Below are 13,900 nucleotides of genomic sequence, written 5' to 3'. Positions count from 1 at the left end.
CTAACCTGCACCAAAGTCAAGATCACATAAACCTGGATGACTCCACCTCAGCATTTTTCCTTCCTTCCTTTAGTTCCTTCCCTCCCTCCCTCCCTCCCTCCCTATCCCTCTTTTTTTTTTTTTTTTTTTTTTTTTTTTAAGCTAGGTTCTTACTCTGTTGTCCAGACTGGAGTATACTGGTGTGATCATAGCTCACTGCAGTCTCCAATTCCCGGGTTCAAGCGATTCTCCTACCTCAGCCTCCAGAGTAGCTAGGACTACAGGCAGGCACCATCATGCCTAATTGTTTGTTTGTTTTGTAGAGACAGAGTCACTATGTTGTTAGATGGGTCTCAAACTCCCAACCTCAAGGGATCCTCCCAACTTAGCCTCCCAAAGTGCTGAAATTACAGGAGTAAGTCACCACACCCAGCCAGCATTTCCCTTTGAACAGGAAAAGTGGTGGTGGAAACTATGAGAAACTCGTGTGGAATGCCTTGTCTAAAGCAGGGAAGGAAAAGCAAAGTTCAAGTCTATCTCATAAAAGAACTAAGTAAAGCTTGGGTGAAATGGGACCAATGGAATTTCAAAGTATGGGTAAAAATTTATCAGATACATGGAATATGAACTGGCTCAAGAATTATGGGGTAGGTTTACCCCCATGACTCTGCCTCTGCTATTTTATCCCATCATATACACTAGAGCAGTTTTTCCAACTAAGATAATCCATTGAAGACACCCAAATTAGTTTACTGGGTAAGAACAAACACCTTTTTAATGGATCCAAAGGCAGTTAACACATTAATTTCTGCTTCAATAAACTTGCAAAAATACAGACAATTCTTCATGCATTAGGGTGCACCTGTTATAAACAGACATCTGGTCTATAACCATATACCTTTAATATATTAAAGTTAGTTGTTAATAGTAATATCAACCACTTGGTCTACATTCAAATCTCCTAATTTTTGCCATAATATCGCAGGTTCTCAATCCAGGATTTAATAAATAAACAAAATTCCACAGCACTGTCATATGGACAAAGAGAAGTCTTGATCCATCAGGTCCTGATCCACAGGGAGCAAGACAGACTCTCTGGTTCAGTTCAAATTCCACCATCTTTCCTTTGGAAGTTCAGAAAACTGTCCTCTCCCACTGCTTCTCTGCAGGTCTAGGGTTGGATTCTGTGTCCCTGAAGGTCGCTATGCATAGGTGGAAGAGGAGCCACTGGGGCTTCAGGGGAGCCTGGATATTGGAACAGGTGTGCCACCACTTGGTGGGAGTAGAAACACAGGTGGATCTCAGACAAGATATGGCCTGATTAGCAGGTGCGAATCATAGACCAGGGCCACAGCTGAGGAAAGGGTGATGCCATCGGTGCTATAATGACTGCTTTGCCAGAAGACAGTAACTTTTCTCAGAAACTTCCAAATTACTAGGGTGGGCTGTAGTGTAAAGCAAACAAATCACACATGTGCTTTAAATACCTGATCTCTCAAGCACAAAGGGGAATTTCTTGGGAGTGGAGGTGGAAAGATCTCTACACTATTTAATTCCTCCTTTCTTAAATCAGTGACGAGGTCCAAACTAACGGCTCCCTGGTCACTCTGGGGGTCAGCTGAACTTCAGTCCTACAAGGCATAATAAATCAGGAAGGACCATCAAGACTATTGTTGTGAAGCCTGTAAATAACATTCATCCCTTCTATCCATATTATCCTATACAACTCTGTTTTACATGGTCCCAACCACAACACTGGAATGCTCAGAAATGTACACAAAGTCTGTGTCCTAGATAAAAGGGAATGCTTTTTGAAGAACAATATCTGATTTCTTTCCTCTGTGACTTCTCTAATGTCTGCTAAGCTGTGACTTCAAGCAAACGGTTTTTTCTATATTTATTACACAGGGTTTTCTCTATGTGAGTTCTGTGTGTCCAGTGATGACTGACCTCAGGCAAAATATTTTCCCACGTTCATTACTTTCATAGGTTTTACTATCCTATGTGAGATCTCTGATGTTGGCTGAGCCTTGACTTCCAGCCAAAGGATTTTCCACACTCATTACATTCATAGGGTTTTTCCCCAGTGTGAATTATTTCACATCAAGTGAGGTCTGACTTCTGGTAGAAGCTTTTACCCCATATATTACATCCATAGGTTTTCTGCCCTCTGTGAATACTCTGATGCGACCTAAGGCTTGACTTCCAGCCAAAGGGTTTTCCACATTGATTACATTCATAAGGCTTTTCCCCCGTGTGACTTCTCTGATGACTAGTGAGGATTCCTTTCTCATAGAAGGTTTTCCCGCATTCGTTACATTCATAGGGTTTCTTGCCTGTATGAAAACCCTGATGCACTCTGAGGTATGACTTGTGATGAAACGTTTATCCACGTTCATTACATTCATAGGGTTTTTTCCCTGTGTGAGTTCTCTGAGGTACATTGAGATTTGCCTTCTCATAGAAAGTTTTCCTACATTCTTTACATTCATACGGTTGTTCACCTCTGTGAGTTCTTTGAGGTACCAGGAGGGTTGACTTCCGGCAGAATCTTTTCCTACATTATTTACATTCAAATGGCTTCTCACCTGTGTGAGTTCTTTGATGGATAGTGAGGGTTGACTTATGGTAGAAGGTCAACCCACATCCATTACATTCATAGGGTTTTTCTCCTGTGTGAGTTCTCTGATGCACCGAGTGCTGACTGCTGCCAAAATGTTTTTCCACATTCATTATATTCACAGGATTTTCCCTGTGTGTGAATTTGCTGATAAACACTTGGATTTGATCTGACAGAAGAATTTCTCACATATGGCACACGCATAGGGTTTCTCTTCTGTATGTGTTCTCTGATGTTTTGTAAGACATGATTTGATAATGAAGGCTTTCTCACATTCACTATATTTATAAGGTTTCTTTCCTGATTGTATTTTCTGATGTTCAGTGAGTTTATGCTTCTTACAGAATATTTTCTCACATACATGACGTTCAAAAGTTTTCCTCCCTACCTGAGTTAGCTCTTGAGCAATAGGAGCTGACTCATTACAGGCTTTCCCACATTTATTACATTTACAAGAGGTCTCTCCTATAGAAACACTCTTATGTGTTAATATAGCCTCCACGTTGAAGGCATTCCTCAGTCCACTGTATTCAAAACACTGTAGTCCAATTTGAATCTTGTGATCCTAAGATGCTCATGACCTCCGAGAAATGTTCCAGTTAAATCGTAAGCATCAGGTCTCACTCCAGCTTGCATTTCATCAGGATCACCAGAAAGAAGCATGTTCTGAAATACATTCAACTCCTCAGGTCTCATTCCTGAATAGTTTCCATTATTTCTAATCAGTTCCGGTACATGGTTTGAAGTCAAACTACATGTTTTTCCTGATTCCACTCCCTTCTCAACTGATGATTTGCTTTTGGTAATTACAACTTGCCACAAATGTCTACTGTGACTTTCTTGGCTCCTCTCAATTATGTCATCAACTATGTGGACAGCTGAAATAAGTAAAAAAATATCGTACATATGAACCACACATAAGTATTTCCTATGAGATGATCATTTAAAGGTAAATAACTTTTTTTTTTTTTGAGACAGCATCTCACTCTGCCACCCAGGTTGGAGTGTAATGGCGTGATCTCAGCTCACTGCAACCTTCGCCTCCCAGGTTCAAGCATTTCTCCTGCCTCAGCCTCCTGAGTAGCTGGGACTACAGGCACCCGCCACCACACCCAGCTAATTTTTATATTTTTAGTAGAGACGGGGTTTCACCATGTTGGCCAGGATAGTCTCGATCTCTTGACCTTGTGATCCGCCCGCCTCAGCCTCCCAAAGTGCTGGGATTACAGGTGTGAGCCACCGTGCCCAGCTAAAGTAAATAACTTTCTATCCGAGTGCCATAAGATTTTATAAAAATCAATGGGTACTGTTTTTATAAGTATGTCGATTCTTTTCCTATTGAGTTAATTACACTAATAGATTATCTAATGCTAAATTGTTTTTCTTGCTTTTTAAAAAATAAAATTAAAAAAAAAAAAAAGACAGAGAGAGAGATAGGGTCTTGCTGTGTTGCCGAAACTGGAGTGCAGTGGTGACATCATAATTCACTACAACCTCAATCTCCTGGGCTCAAGCAATCCTCACACCTTAGCCTCCCAAATAGATGCGCCTACAGGCATACACTATGACACTTGGTTTTTGGTGCTGGATTTTTTGTAGAGATGGGGTCTTGCTATCTTACTAGGCTGATCTCAAACTCCTGGCCTCAAATGATCTTTCTGACTCCATCCCCTAAAGTGCTGGGATTACAGTCATGAGCCACTGAGCCCGGCCTTTTAAATTCTTTCACATACACAAGTATCAATAGCCGAATCAATGAAGCAGAAGAAAAAATATCAGAGATTGAGGATCAACTTAATAAAATAAAGAGTGAAGACAAAATTAGAGAAAAAAGAAGGAAAAGAAATGAATAAAACCTCCAAGAAATATGGGACTATGTGAAATGGCCAAACCTATGTTTGACTGGTGTACCCGAAAGGGACGCAGAGAATGAAATCAAGTTGGAAAACACACTTCAAGATATTATCCAGGAGAACTTCCCCAACCAACCAAGACAGGCCAACATTCAATTTCAGGAAATACAGAGACCACAAAGATACTCCTTGAGAAGAACACCCCTACACACATAATCATCAGATTCACCAAGGTTGAAATGAAGGAAAAAATGTTAAGGGCAGGCAGAGACAAAGGTCAGGTTACCCACAAAGGGAAGCCCATCAGACTAACAGTGGAGCTCTCTGCAGAAAGCCTACAAGCCAGAAGACAGTGGAAGCCAATACTCAACATTCTTAAAGAAAAGAATTTTCAACCCAGAATTTAATATCCAGCCAAACTAAGCTTCACAAGTGAAGGAGAAATAAAATCCTTTACAGACAAGCAAATGCTAAGGGATTCTGTCACCACTGGGTCTGCCTTACAAGAGCTCCTGAAGGAAGCACTAAATATAAAAACGAAAAACTGGTACCAGCCACTGCAAAAACAAACCAAAATGTAAACACCATCGACACTATGAAGAAACTGCATCAACTAATGGGCAAAATAACCAGCTAGCATCATAATGACAGGATCAAATTCACACATAACAATGTTAACCTTAAATGTAAATGGGCTAAATGCACCAATTAAAAGGCACAGACTGGCAAATTGGATAAAGAGTCAAGATCCATCAGTGTGCTGTATTCAGGAGACCCATCTCACGTGCAAAGGCACTCATAGGCTCAAAATAAAAGAATGAAGGAAGATTTACCAAGCAAATGAAAAGCAAAAAATGTAGCGGTTACAATACTAGTCTCTGATAAAACAGACTTTAAACCAACAAAAATCAAAAAAGACAAAGGGAATTACATCATGGTAAAGGGACTAATGCAATAAGGAAAGCTAACTATCCTAAATATATATGCCCCCAATAAAGGAGCACCCAGATTCATAAAGCAAGTTCTTAGAGACCCACAAAGAGATTTAGACTCCCACACAAAAACAGTGGGAGATTTTAATACCCCACTGTCAATATTAGACAGATCAATGAGACAGAAAATTAACAAGGATATTCAGGACTTGAATTCAGCTCTGGACCAAAAAAACCTAATAGACATCTACAGAACTCTCTACCCCAAATCAAAAGAATAGATATTCTTCTCAGCCCCACACAGCACTTATTCTAAAATCGACCACATAATTATAAGTAAAACGCTCCTCAGCAAATGCAAAATAATGGAAATCATAACAAACAGTCTCTCAGACCACAGTGCAATCAAATTAGAACTCAGGATTAAGAAACTCACTCAAAACCACACAACTACATGGAAACTGAACAACCTACTCCTGAATGACTACTGGGTAAATAAAGAAATTAAGGCAGAAATAAATAAGTTACTAGAAAACAATGAGAACAAAGACACAACGTACCAGAATCTCTAGGACACAGCTAATGCAGTGTTTAGAGAGAAATTTATACCACTAAATGACCACAGGAGAAAGCAGGAAAGATCTGAAATTGAAACCCTAACATCACAATTAAAAGAACTAGAGAAGCAAGGGCAAACAAATTCAAAAGCTAACAGAAGACTGAAATCACTAATATCAGAGCAAAATTGAAGGAGATAGAGACACAAAAAAACCCTTAAAAAAAAAATCAATGAATCCAGGAGCTGGGTTTTGAAAAGATTAACAAAATAGACTGCTAGTCAGACTAATAAAGAAGAAAAGAGAGAAGAATCAAATAGACACAATAAAAAATGATAAAAGGGAGATCACCACTGATCCCACAGAAATACAAACCATCAGAGAATACTATAAACACCTCCATGCAAATAAACTAGAAAATCTAGAAAACGGATTAATTCCTAGACACAAACACCCTCCCAAGACTAAACCAGGAAGAAGTCAAATCCCTGAATAGATCAATAATAAGTTCTGAAATTGAGGCAGTAATTTATAGCCTACCACCCAAAAAAGCCCAGGACCAGATGGATTCACAGCTGAATTCTACCAAGAGGAGCTGGTACTATTACTTCTGAAACTATTCCAAACAATAGAAAAAGAGGGACTCCCCCAAACTCATTTTATGAGGCCAGCATCACCCTGATACCAAAACCTGGCAGAGAGACAACAACAACAAAAAAGAAACTTTCAAGCCAATATCCCTGACGAGCATCGGTGTGAATATCCTCAATAAAATACTGGCAAACCAAATCCAGCAGCACATCAAAAAGCTTATCCACCACGATCAAGTCAGTTCATCCACGGGATGCAAGGCTGGTTCAACATATGCAAATCAATAAACATAATCCATCACATAAACAGAACCAACGACAAAAATCACATGACTATCTCAACAGATGCAGAAAAAGCCTTTGATAAAATTCAACACTCCTTCATGCTAAAAACACTCAATAAACTAGGTATTGATGAAACACATCTCAAAATAAGAGCTATTTACGACAAACCCACAGCCAATATCATACTGAATGGCTAAAAGCTGGAAGCATTCCCTTTGAAAATTGGCACAAGACAAAGGTGGCCTCTCTCACCACTCCTATTCAACATAGTATTGGAAGTTCTCCCCAGGGCAATCAGCAAAAAGAGAACGAAAGCATATTCAAACAGGAAGAGAGGAAGTCAAATTATCTCTATTTGCAGATGACATGACTGTATATTTAGAAAACCCCATCATCTCAGCCCAAAAACTCCTTAAACTCCTTAAGCCCAAAACTCCTTAAGCAACTTCAGCAAAGTCTCAGGATGCAAAATCAATGTGCAAAAATCACAAGCATTCCTATACACCAAAAATAGAGAGTCAAATCAAGAGCAAATTCCCATTCATAACTGCTACAAAAATAATAAAATACCTAGGAATACAACTTACAAGGGATATGAAGGACCTCTTCAAGGAGAACTACTAACCACTGCTCAAGGAAATAAGAGAGGACACAAACAAATGGAAAAACATTCCATGCTCATGGATAGGAAGAATCAATATTGTGAAAATAGCCATAGTGCCCAAAGTAATTTATAAATTCAATGCTATTCCCATTAAGCTATCATTGACTTTCTTCACAGAATTAGAAAAACCTACTTTAAATATCATATGAAACCAGGAAAGAGCCCATAGAGCCAAGACAAAGGTCTTAAGCAAAAAGAACAAAGCCGGAGGCATCACACGACCTGACTTCAAACTATACTACAAGGCTACAGTAACCAAAACAGTATGGTACTGGTACCAAAACAGATATATAGACCAATGGAACAGAACACAATCCTCAGAAATAACACCACACATCTGCAACGATCTGATCTTTCACAAACCTGACAAAAACAAGCAATGAGGAAAGGATTCCCTACTTAATAAATGGTGTTGGGAAAACTGGCTAGCCATATGCAGAAAACTGCAACTGGACCCCTTCCTTAAACCTTATACAAAAATTAACTCAAGATGGATTAAAGATTTAAATGTAAGACCTAAAACCATAAAAACCCTAGAATAAAACCTAGGGAATACCATTCAGGACACAGGCATGAGCAAAGACTTCATGACTAAAACACCAAAAGCAATGGCAACAAAAGCCAAAATTGACAAATGGGATCTAATTAAACTAAAGAGCTTCTTCACAGCAAAACAAACTATCATCAGAGTGAACAGGCAACCCACAGAATGGGGGAAGATTTTTCCAATCTATCCATCTGACAAAGGGCTAATATCCAGAACTTAAAACAAATTTATAAGAACTTAAGACAAATTTACAAGAAAAAAACAAAAAACCCCACCAAAAAGTGGGCGAAGGATATGAACAGACGCTTTTCAAAAGAAGATATTTGTGCAGTCAACAAACATATGAAAAAAAGCTTATCATCATTGGTCATTAAAGAAATGTAAATCAAAACCACAATGAGATACCATCTCACGCCAGTTAGAATGGTGATCATTAAAAAGTCAGGAAACAACAGATGCTGGAGAGGATGTGGAGAAATAGAAATGCTTTTACACTGTTGGTGAGAGTATAAATTAGTTCAACCATTGTGGAAGACCATGTGGTGATTCCTCAAGGATCTAGAACTAGAAATACCATTTGACTCAGCAATCCCATTACTGGGTATAATACCCAAAGGATTATAAAGCATTCTACTATAAAGACACATGCACATGTATGTTTATTGTGGCACTATTCACAATGGCAAAGACTTGGAACCAACCCAAATGTCCATCAGTGTTAGACTGGATAAAGAAAATGTGGCACATATACACCATGGAAAACTATGCAGCCATAAAAATGAGTTCATGTTCTTTGTAGGGACATGGATGAAGCTGGAAACCATCATTCTCAGCAAAGTAACACAGAAACAGAAAACCAAACACTGCATGTTTCTCACTCATAAGTGGGAACTGAACAATGAGAACATATGGGCACAGGGAGGGGAACATCACACACCGGGGCCTGTCAGGGGGTGGGGGCCAAGGGGAGGGATAGCATTAGGAGATATACCTAATATAGATGACGGGTTGATGGGTGCAGTAAACTACCATGGCACATGTATACCTATGTAACAAAGCTGCACGTTCTGCACATGGAATCCCAGAACTTAAAGTATTAAAAAAAAAAAAAAATTCTCCAAAAAAGAAAGAAATTTAGCCAGGCATGGTGGCGGGCATCTGTAATCCCAGCTACTCAGGAGGCTGAGGCAGGAGAATTGTTTGAGTACAGGAGGTGGGGGTTGCAGTGAGCCGAGATTGTGTCACTGCACTCCAGCCTGGGTGACAGAGCAAGGCCCTGTCTGGGAAAAAAAAAAAAAAAAAAAAAAAAACCTTTAAAAAGTCAACATCTGCTGGGTTTTGCTCTTCTCCATCTCCCTGCACTATATGTTATCACTAACCTGGAAGGCTCTGGTGTCCTCTACCATCCAAGGTTCTCCTTGCTCCAGCTTGAAGATCACTTCAGGTTTGGTAATGTGGTACCCTGTTAATAAAAAATATAGAGACTAGGCCAGGCGCAGTGGCTCATGCCTGTAATCCCAGCACTTTGGGAGGCCCACGTGGGCAGATCACAAGGTCAGGAAATTGAGACCATCTTGGCTGACACAGTGAAACCCTGTCTCTACTAAAAATACAAAAAATTAGCCGGGCATGGTGGTGGGCACCTGTAGTCCCAGCTACTCGGTAGGCTGAGGTAGGAGAATGGCGTGAACCTGGGAACTGCGAAATCAGGTCGTTTGAAGAATGACAACAGCTTGGATTCAGGAGCCGTGCAGTGAAGGGGCCAGTTTGAACCTTTCATTAGAGGGGGCTGACACGTTACTCATGGACTGGAATATTATAATTAAATAACATTAAACTGTATACATGTCCATATACTTACTAGCAGAGAAGAAAGCACTTGCTCCTGGGAGTTACCGTGATATTCACTCACCCAAGGACACCAAGCTGCTGTAGGTCTCCAGCATCATGTCCCTGTACAGAGTCCTTTGAGCATCATCCAAGTCCTGCCACTCTTTCCAGGTGAAGCCCACAGCCACATCCTCAAAGGACACCAACTCCTGTAATGGCATATTTCTCCTCAAGTCACCAGCCCTGGGTCACAAGAACAAGAATCATGGAGATCACTCTTCTCTGTGTGTCTCATATATATGTCATATAAGATGTAGCCTGCTTTGTAGTCTATAAGGTGTGAGAAAGAAAAATCATGGTAGAAATAGCCTCGAGTGTAATCATTTAATTACAGCTGACTCTTGAACAACACAGATTTGAACTACATGGGTCCACACACATGCAGATTTTCTTCTGTCTCTGCCACCCCAGAGTCAGAAAGACCAGTATCTCCAATGAACATATGTTCTCTCATAATTTTCTTGATAACACTTTCTTTCCTCTAGATTATTTTAAGAATACGTGGCATACTTATCCTCACATCACTGTTGCATCATGAGAACACAAAGTCTTGGTGTTGTTCACTCGTGTGTGTGCATGTGTCTTACATGAGATATAGCCTGCTTTTTACTCTATGATGGGAAAAAGAAAACTGACAGTAGAAGCATACTGCTACTAATTTACTAATTATGAAAAGTTCTACTAAACACTTTCCCTTACAGATCTGGAATTGTCCCTGCTGCTAGGGATAAAGTCAAGATAAAAATTCTGCTCCTCCTGCCAGGCACGGTGGCTCACACCTATAATCCCAGCACTTTGGAAGGCTGAGGCAGGCAGATCACGAGGTCAGGAGATCAAGACCATCCTGGCTAACACAGTGAAACCCCATCTCTACCAAAAATATTAAAGAATTAGCTGGGCATGGTGGTGGGCGCCTGTAGTCCCAGTTACTTGGGAGACTGAGGCAGCAGAATGGTGTGAATCTGGGAGGTGGAGCTTGCAGTGAGCCGAGATTGTGCCACTGCACTCCAGCCTGGGTGACAGAGTGAGACTCTCTCTCAAAAAAAAAATAATAATAATAATTCTGCTCCTCCAAGGTGCTTAAGATCTGTTACAAAGACATACGTATAGGGCCTGGCACAGTGGCTCATGCCTATAATCCCAGCACTTTGGGAGGCCAAGGTAGGTGCATCACAAGGTCAAGAGATTGAGACAATCCTGGCCAACTTAGTGAAACCCTGTCTCTACCAAAAATACAAAAATTAGCCGAGCATAGTGGCAGGCACCTGTAATTCCAGCTACTCAGGAGGCTGAGGCAGGAGAATCATTGGAACCCGGGAGGTAGAGGTCGCAGTGAGCCGAGATCACGCCACTGCACTCCAGCCTGGTGACAGAGCGAGACTCCGTCTCAAAAAAAAAAAAAAAGAAAAAGAAAAAAAAAAGTCATAAGTATAAACGGAACTACAAAGAGTACCATGCCTGAGTGAGTGTTTCTCAGCTGTGATGAGAGACAAAGGTATGCAAGGCATGATTATCAGGTGATTCTGCATTTCAATACTTGACCTAATTCCAACAAAAGAAACTTCATGTGCTCACTGATTTTTAAAAATTACTTATAAAAGGCCGGGCGCGGTGCTCAAGCCTGCAATCCCAGCACTTTGGGAGGCCGAGACGGGTGGATCACGAGGTCAGGAGATCGAGACTGTCCTGGCTAACACGGTGAAACTCCGTCTCTACTAAAAAAATACAAAAAACTAGCTGGGCGAGGTGGCGGGTGCCTGTAGTCCCAGCTACTCAGGAGGCTGAGGCAGGAGAATGGCCTGAACCCGGGAGGCGGAGCTTGCAGTGAGCTGAGATCTGGCCATTGCACTCCAGCCTGGGCGACAGAGCGAGACTCCGTCTCAAGAAAAAAAAAAAAAAAAAATTACTTATAAAGTATTTTTTATGTTCACAGGCATCCTTATGTTTCCCTACTACATTAAAAAAAAAACAAAACAAAAACTGCTAAGTGTTCACATAAAAGTAATCACCCACTTCCTAAAACACAGGATACAAGTAATAAAGGTAAATAAAATGTGGTAAGGTACTTGGTCAGATTTGCATTTCCACAGTCATTCCCTGCCAGAAGATAGGGCAAGGACTAAAGAGAGAGTCAGAGGGGAAGAAACCAGGGTGAGACATGGCCATCTATACCAGGACACAGGCCAATAAAAGTGCAGAATAGGAAACTAATCTTGAAAAAAAGAAAACAAAAGCAAAAGCAAACGGTGAATTCTGACCTAATTTGTTGTGCTGAGAGTGAAAAGTGGAGTTCAATTCCATGCTGTCTCATGACCAGCTAGGTAGATACTGATGTAAACTGAAATTGAGAAAAGAACAAAGAATATGATAAGGAAAAGCAAAAATAATCTTGGATACACAATCTGAAGTTTCTGCAGTCAGATATGTGGGGATGTTCATCTGGAAATGATTCACGATCTAGAGCTCAGGAGAGAGATCTAAGCTCAAGGTAAAGATTTGAAAAGCAACAGCATTTCAGTGGTAGCTGAAGCCAGCAGCTTGAATAAAATAGCTCAAAGAGAACCTAAGAGATTGAAAGGACAAAAAGAGCAAGTACAGAACCTGAGGAAACACTGATATTTATCAACAGAGGAAGAGAAATAGACCATGACAACTGAGAAGAAATAAAATCTATAAACATATTTCATAATATTCACAGGCTTATGAAAAAAAGTCCTATGATCACACAGACATCGAGAAGATATATTTAAATATATCATCCCATTTGTAATAAAAAGTCAATAAAAAAGGACACATGACATTCTTCAACATGTTAAAATGGACATATCTTGACCCAAAGAGCAGCTTCATAGTTAATGAGGAAATACTGGAAGACACATACGTTCCATCTCTACAAATATTTACCATTGTACAAGAGGTAATGTTCAACTCAAATGAAGAGAAACAAAAATGAGAAAGACTATGATTTGCATATAATTTAAACCTAGAAAACTATTCGGAAGAGAATCTTCCGAAAACTATTCCAAATAAGAAAGCTCAATATGCTGGGTGCAGTGGCTCACCCCTGTAATCCCAGCACTTTGGGAGGTCAAGGCAGGCAAATCACCTGAGGTCGGAAGTTTGAGATCAGCCTGACCAACATGGAAAATCCCTGTCTCTACTAAACAAAAATTAACCGGGCATGGTGGCACATGCCTGTAATCCCAGCTACTAGGGAGGCTGAGGCAGGAGAATTGCTTGAACCCAGGAGGCAGAGGTTGCGGTGAGCTGAGATCACGCCATTGCACTCCAGTCTAGGAAACAAGAGTGAAAGGTTGTCTCAATAAAATAAAAAAGAAAAGAAAAGAAAAGAAAAGAAAAGAAAAGAAAAGAAAAGAAAAGAAAAGAAAAGAAAAGAAAGCTCAATGTATAAACAGACTACAAAAGTCTTCATACATGTAATAACATTCATACTACAACCACAAGACAACACACCTAGCAGTACATTTAACAAAATTAGTGTAGAACTAAATGGTGGCAGGGGGAAAAGTGAGGGATACAAAAGCTAATTAACCAAGTAAAAAGATATATTATGTTTATGAACAGGAAGAGTCTACATCATAAAGATGCCAATTCTCCCTAAGTCAGTGAAGTGCTTTAATATCATCCTATGAAAGCAACACATTCTCAGATATTGATAAGCCAGAAGAACACTTATGTGGAAAATTAAACAAGAATAGACAGTGTGTGGTAGGTTATATTTCTGTTCACCTAAAACCTGGTCCTTCCTCCCTGTATTAGTCAGCTGTGTCTGCCATAACACATTCCACAGACTGGGTGACTTAACAGAATTTTTTTTTTTTTTTTTTTTTTTTGAGACAGAGTGTCACTCTGTTGCCCAGGCTGGAGTGCAGTGGCAGGATCTCAGCTCACTGCAAGCTCCGCCTCCCGGGTTTACGCCATTCTCCTGCCTCAGCCTCCCGAGTAGCTGGGACTACAGGCAC

At 40.3% G+C, this 13,900-nt stretch overlaps 1 protein-coding gene across 12 annotated transcripts in view; it reads right to left on the bottom strand.

Moving 5' to 3' along the window:
* Positions 1 to 701: 701 nt before the first annotated feature.
* Positions 702 to 13,900, bottom strand: part of LOC103229976 (zinc finger protein 717-like) — a 30,931-nt gene continuing 17,732 nt past the window's right edge. For 10 of the 12 annotated variants that reach the window (XR_012091164.1, XR_005236049.2, XR_005236048.2 and 7 more), the window contains 3 exons: positions 9,940 to 10,100; positions 9,407 to 9,489; positions 702 to 3,477 (listed from right to left, as the gene is read on the bottom strand). Coding sequence is in view for 2 of the 12 variants with exons in the window: in XM_073011460.1 (XP_072867561.1) it covers positions 3,466 to 3,477; positions 9,407 to 9,489; positions 9,940 to 10,078 (234 nt within the window). In the remaining 10 variants the exon portion in view is untranslated. Of the gene's footprint in view, positions 3,478 to 9,406; positions 9,490 to 9,939; positions 10,101 to 12,175; positions 12,256 to 13,900 lie in introns of all 12 variants that reach the window. The other 2 variants (XR_005236044.2, XM_073011459.1) reach the window with 1 other exon arrangement.

Source organism: Chlorocebus sabaeus, chromosome 25 (genome assembly GCF_047675955.1).
Source record: "Chlorocebus sabaeus isolate Y175 chromosome 25, mChlSab1.0.hap1, whole genome shotgun sequence".
Taxonomy (NCBI): Eukaryota; Metazoa; Chordata; class Mammalia; order Primates; family Cercopithecidae; genus Chlorocebus; species Chlorocebus sabaeus.
This window is presented reverse-complemented; position numbering and strand designations above follow the sequence as displayed.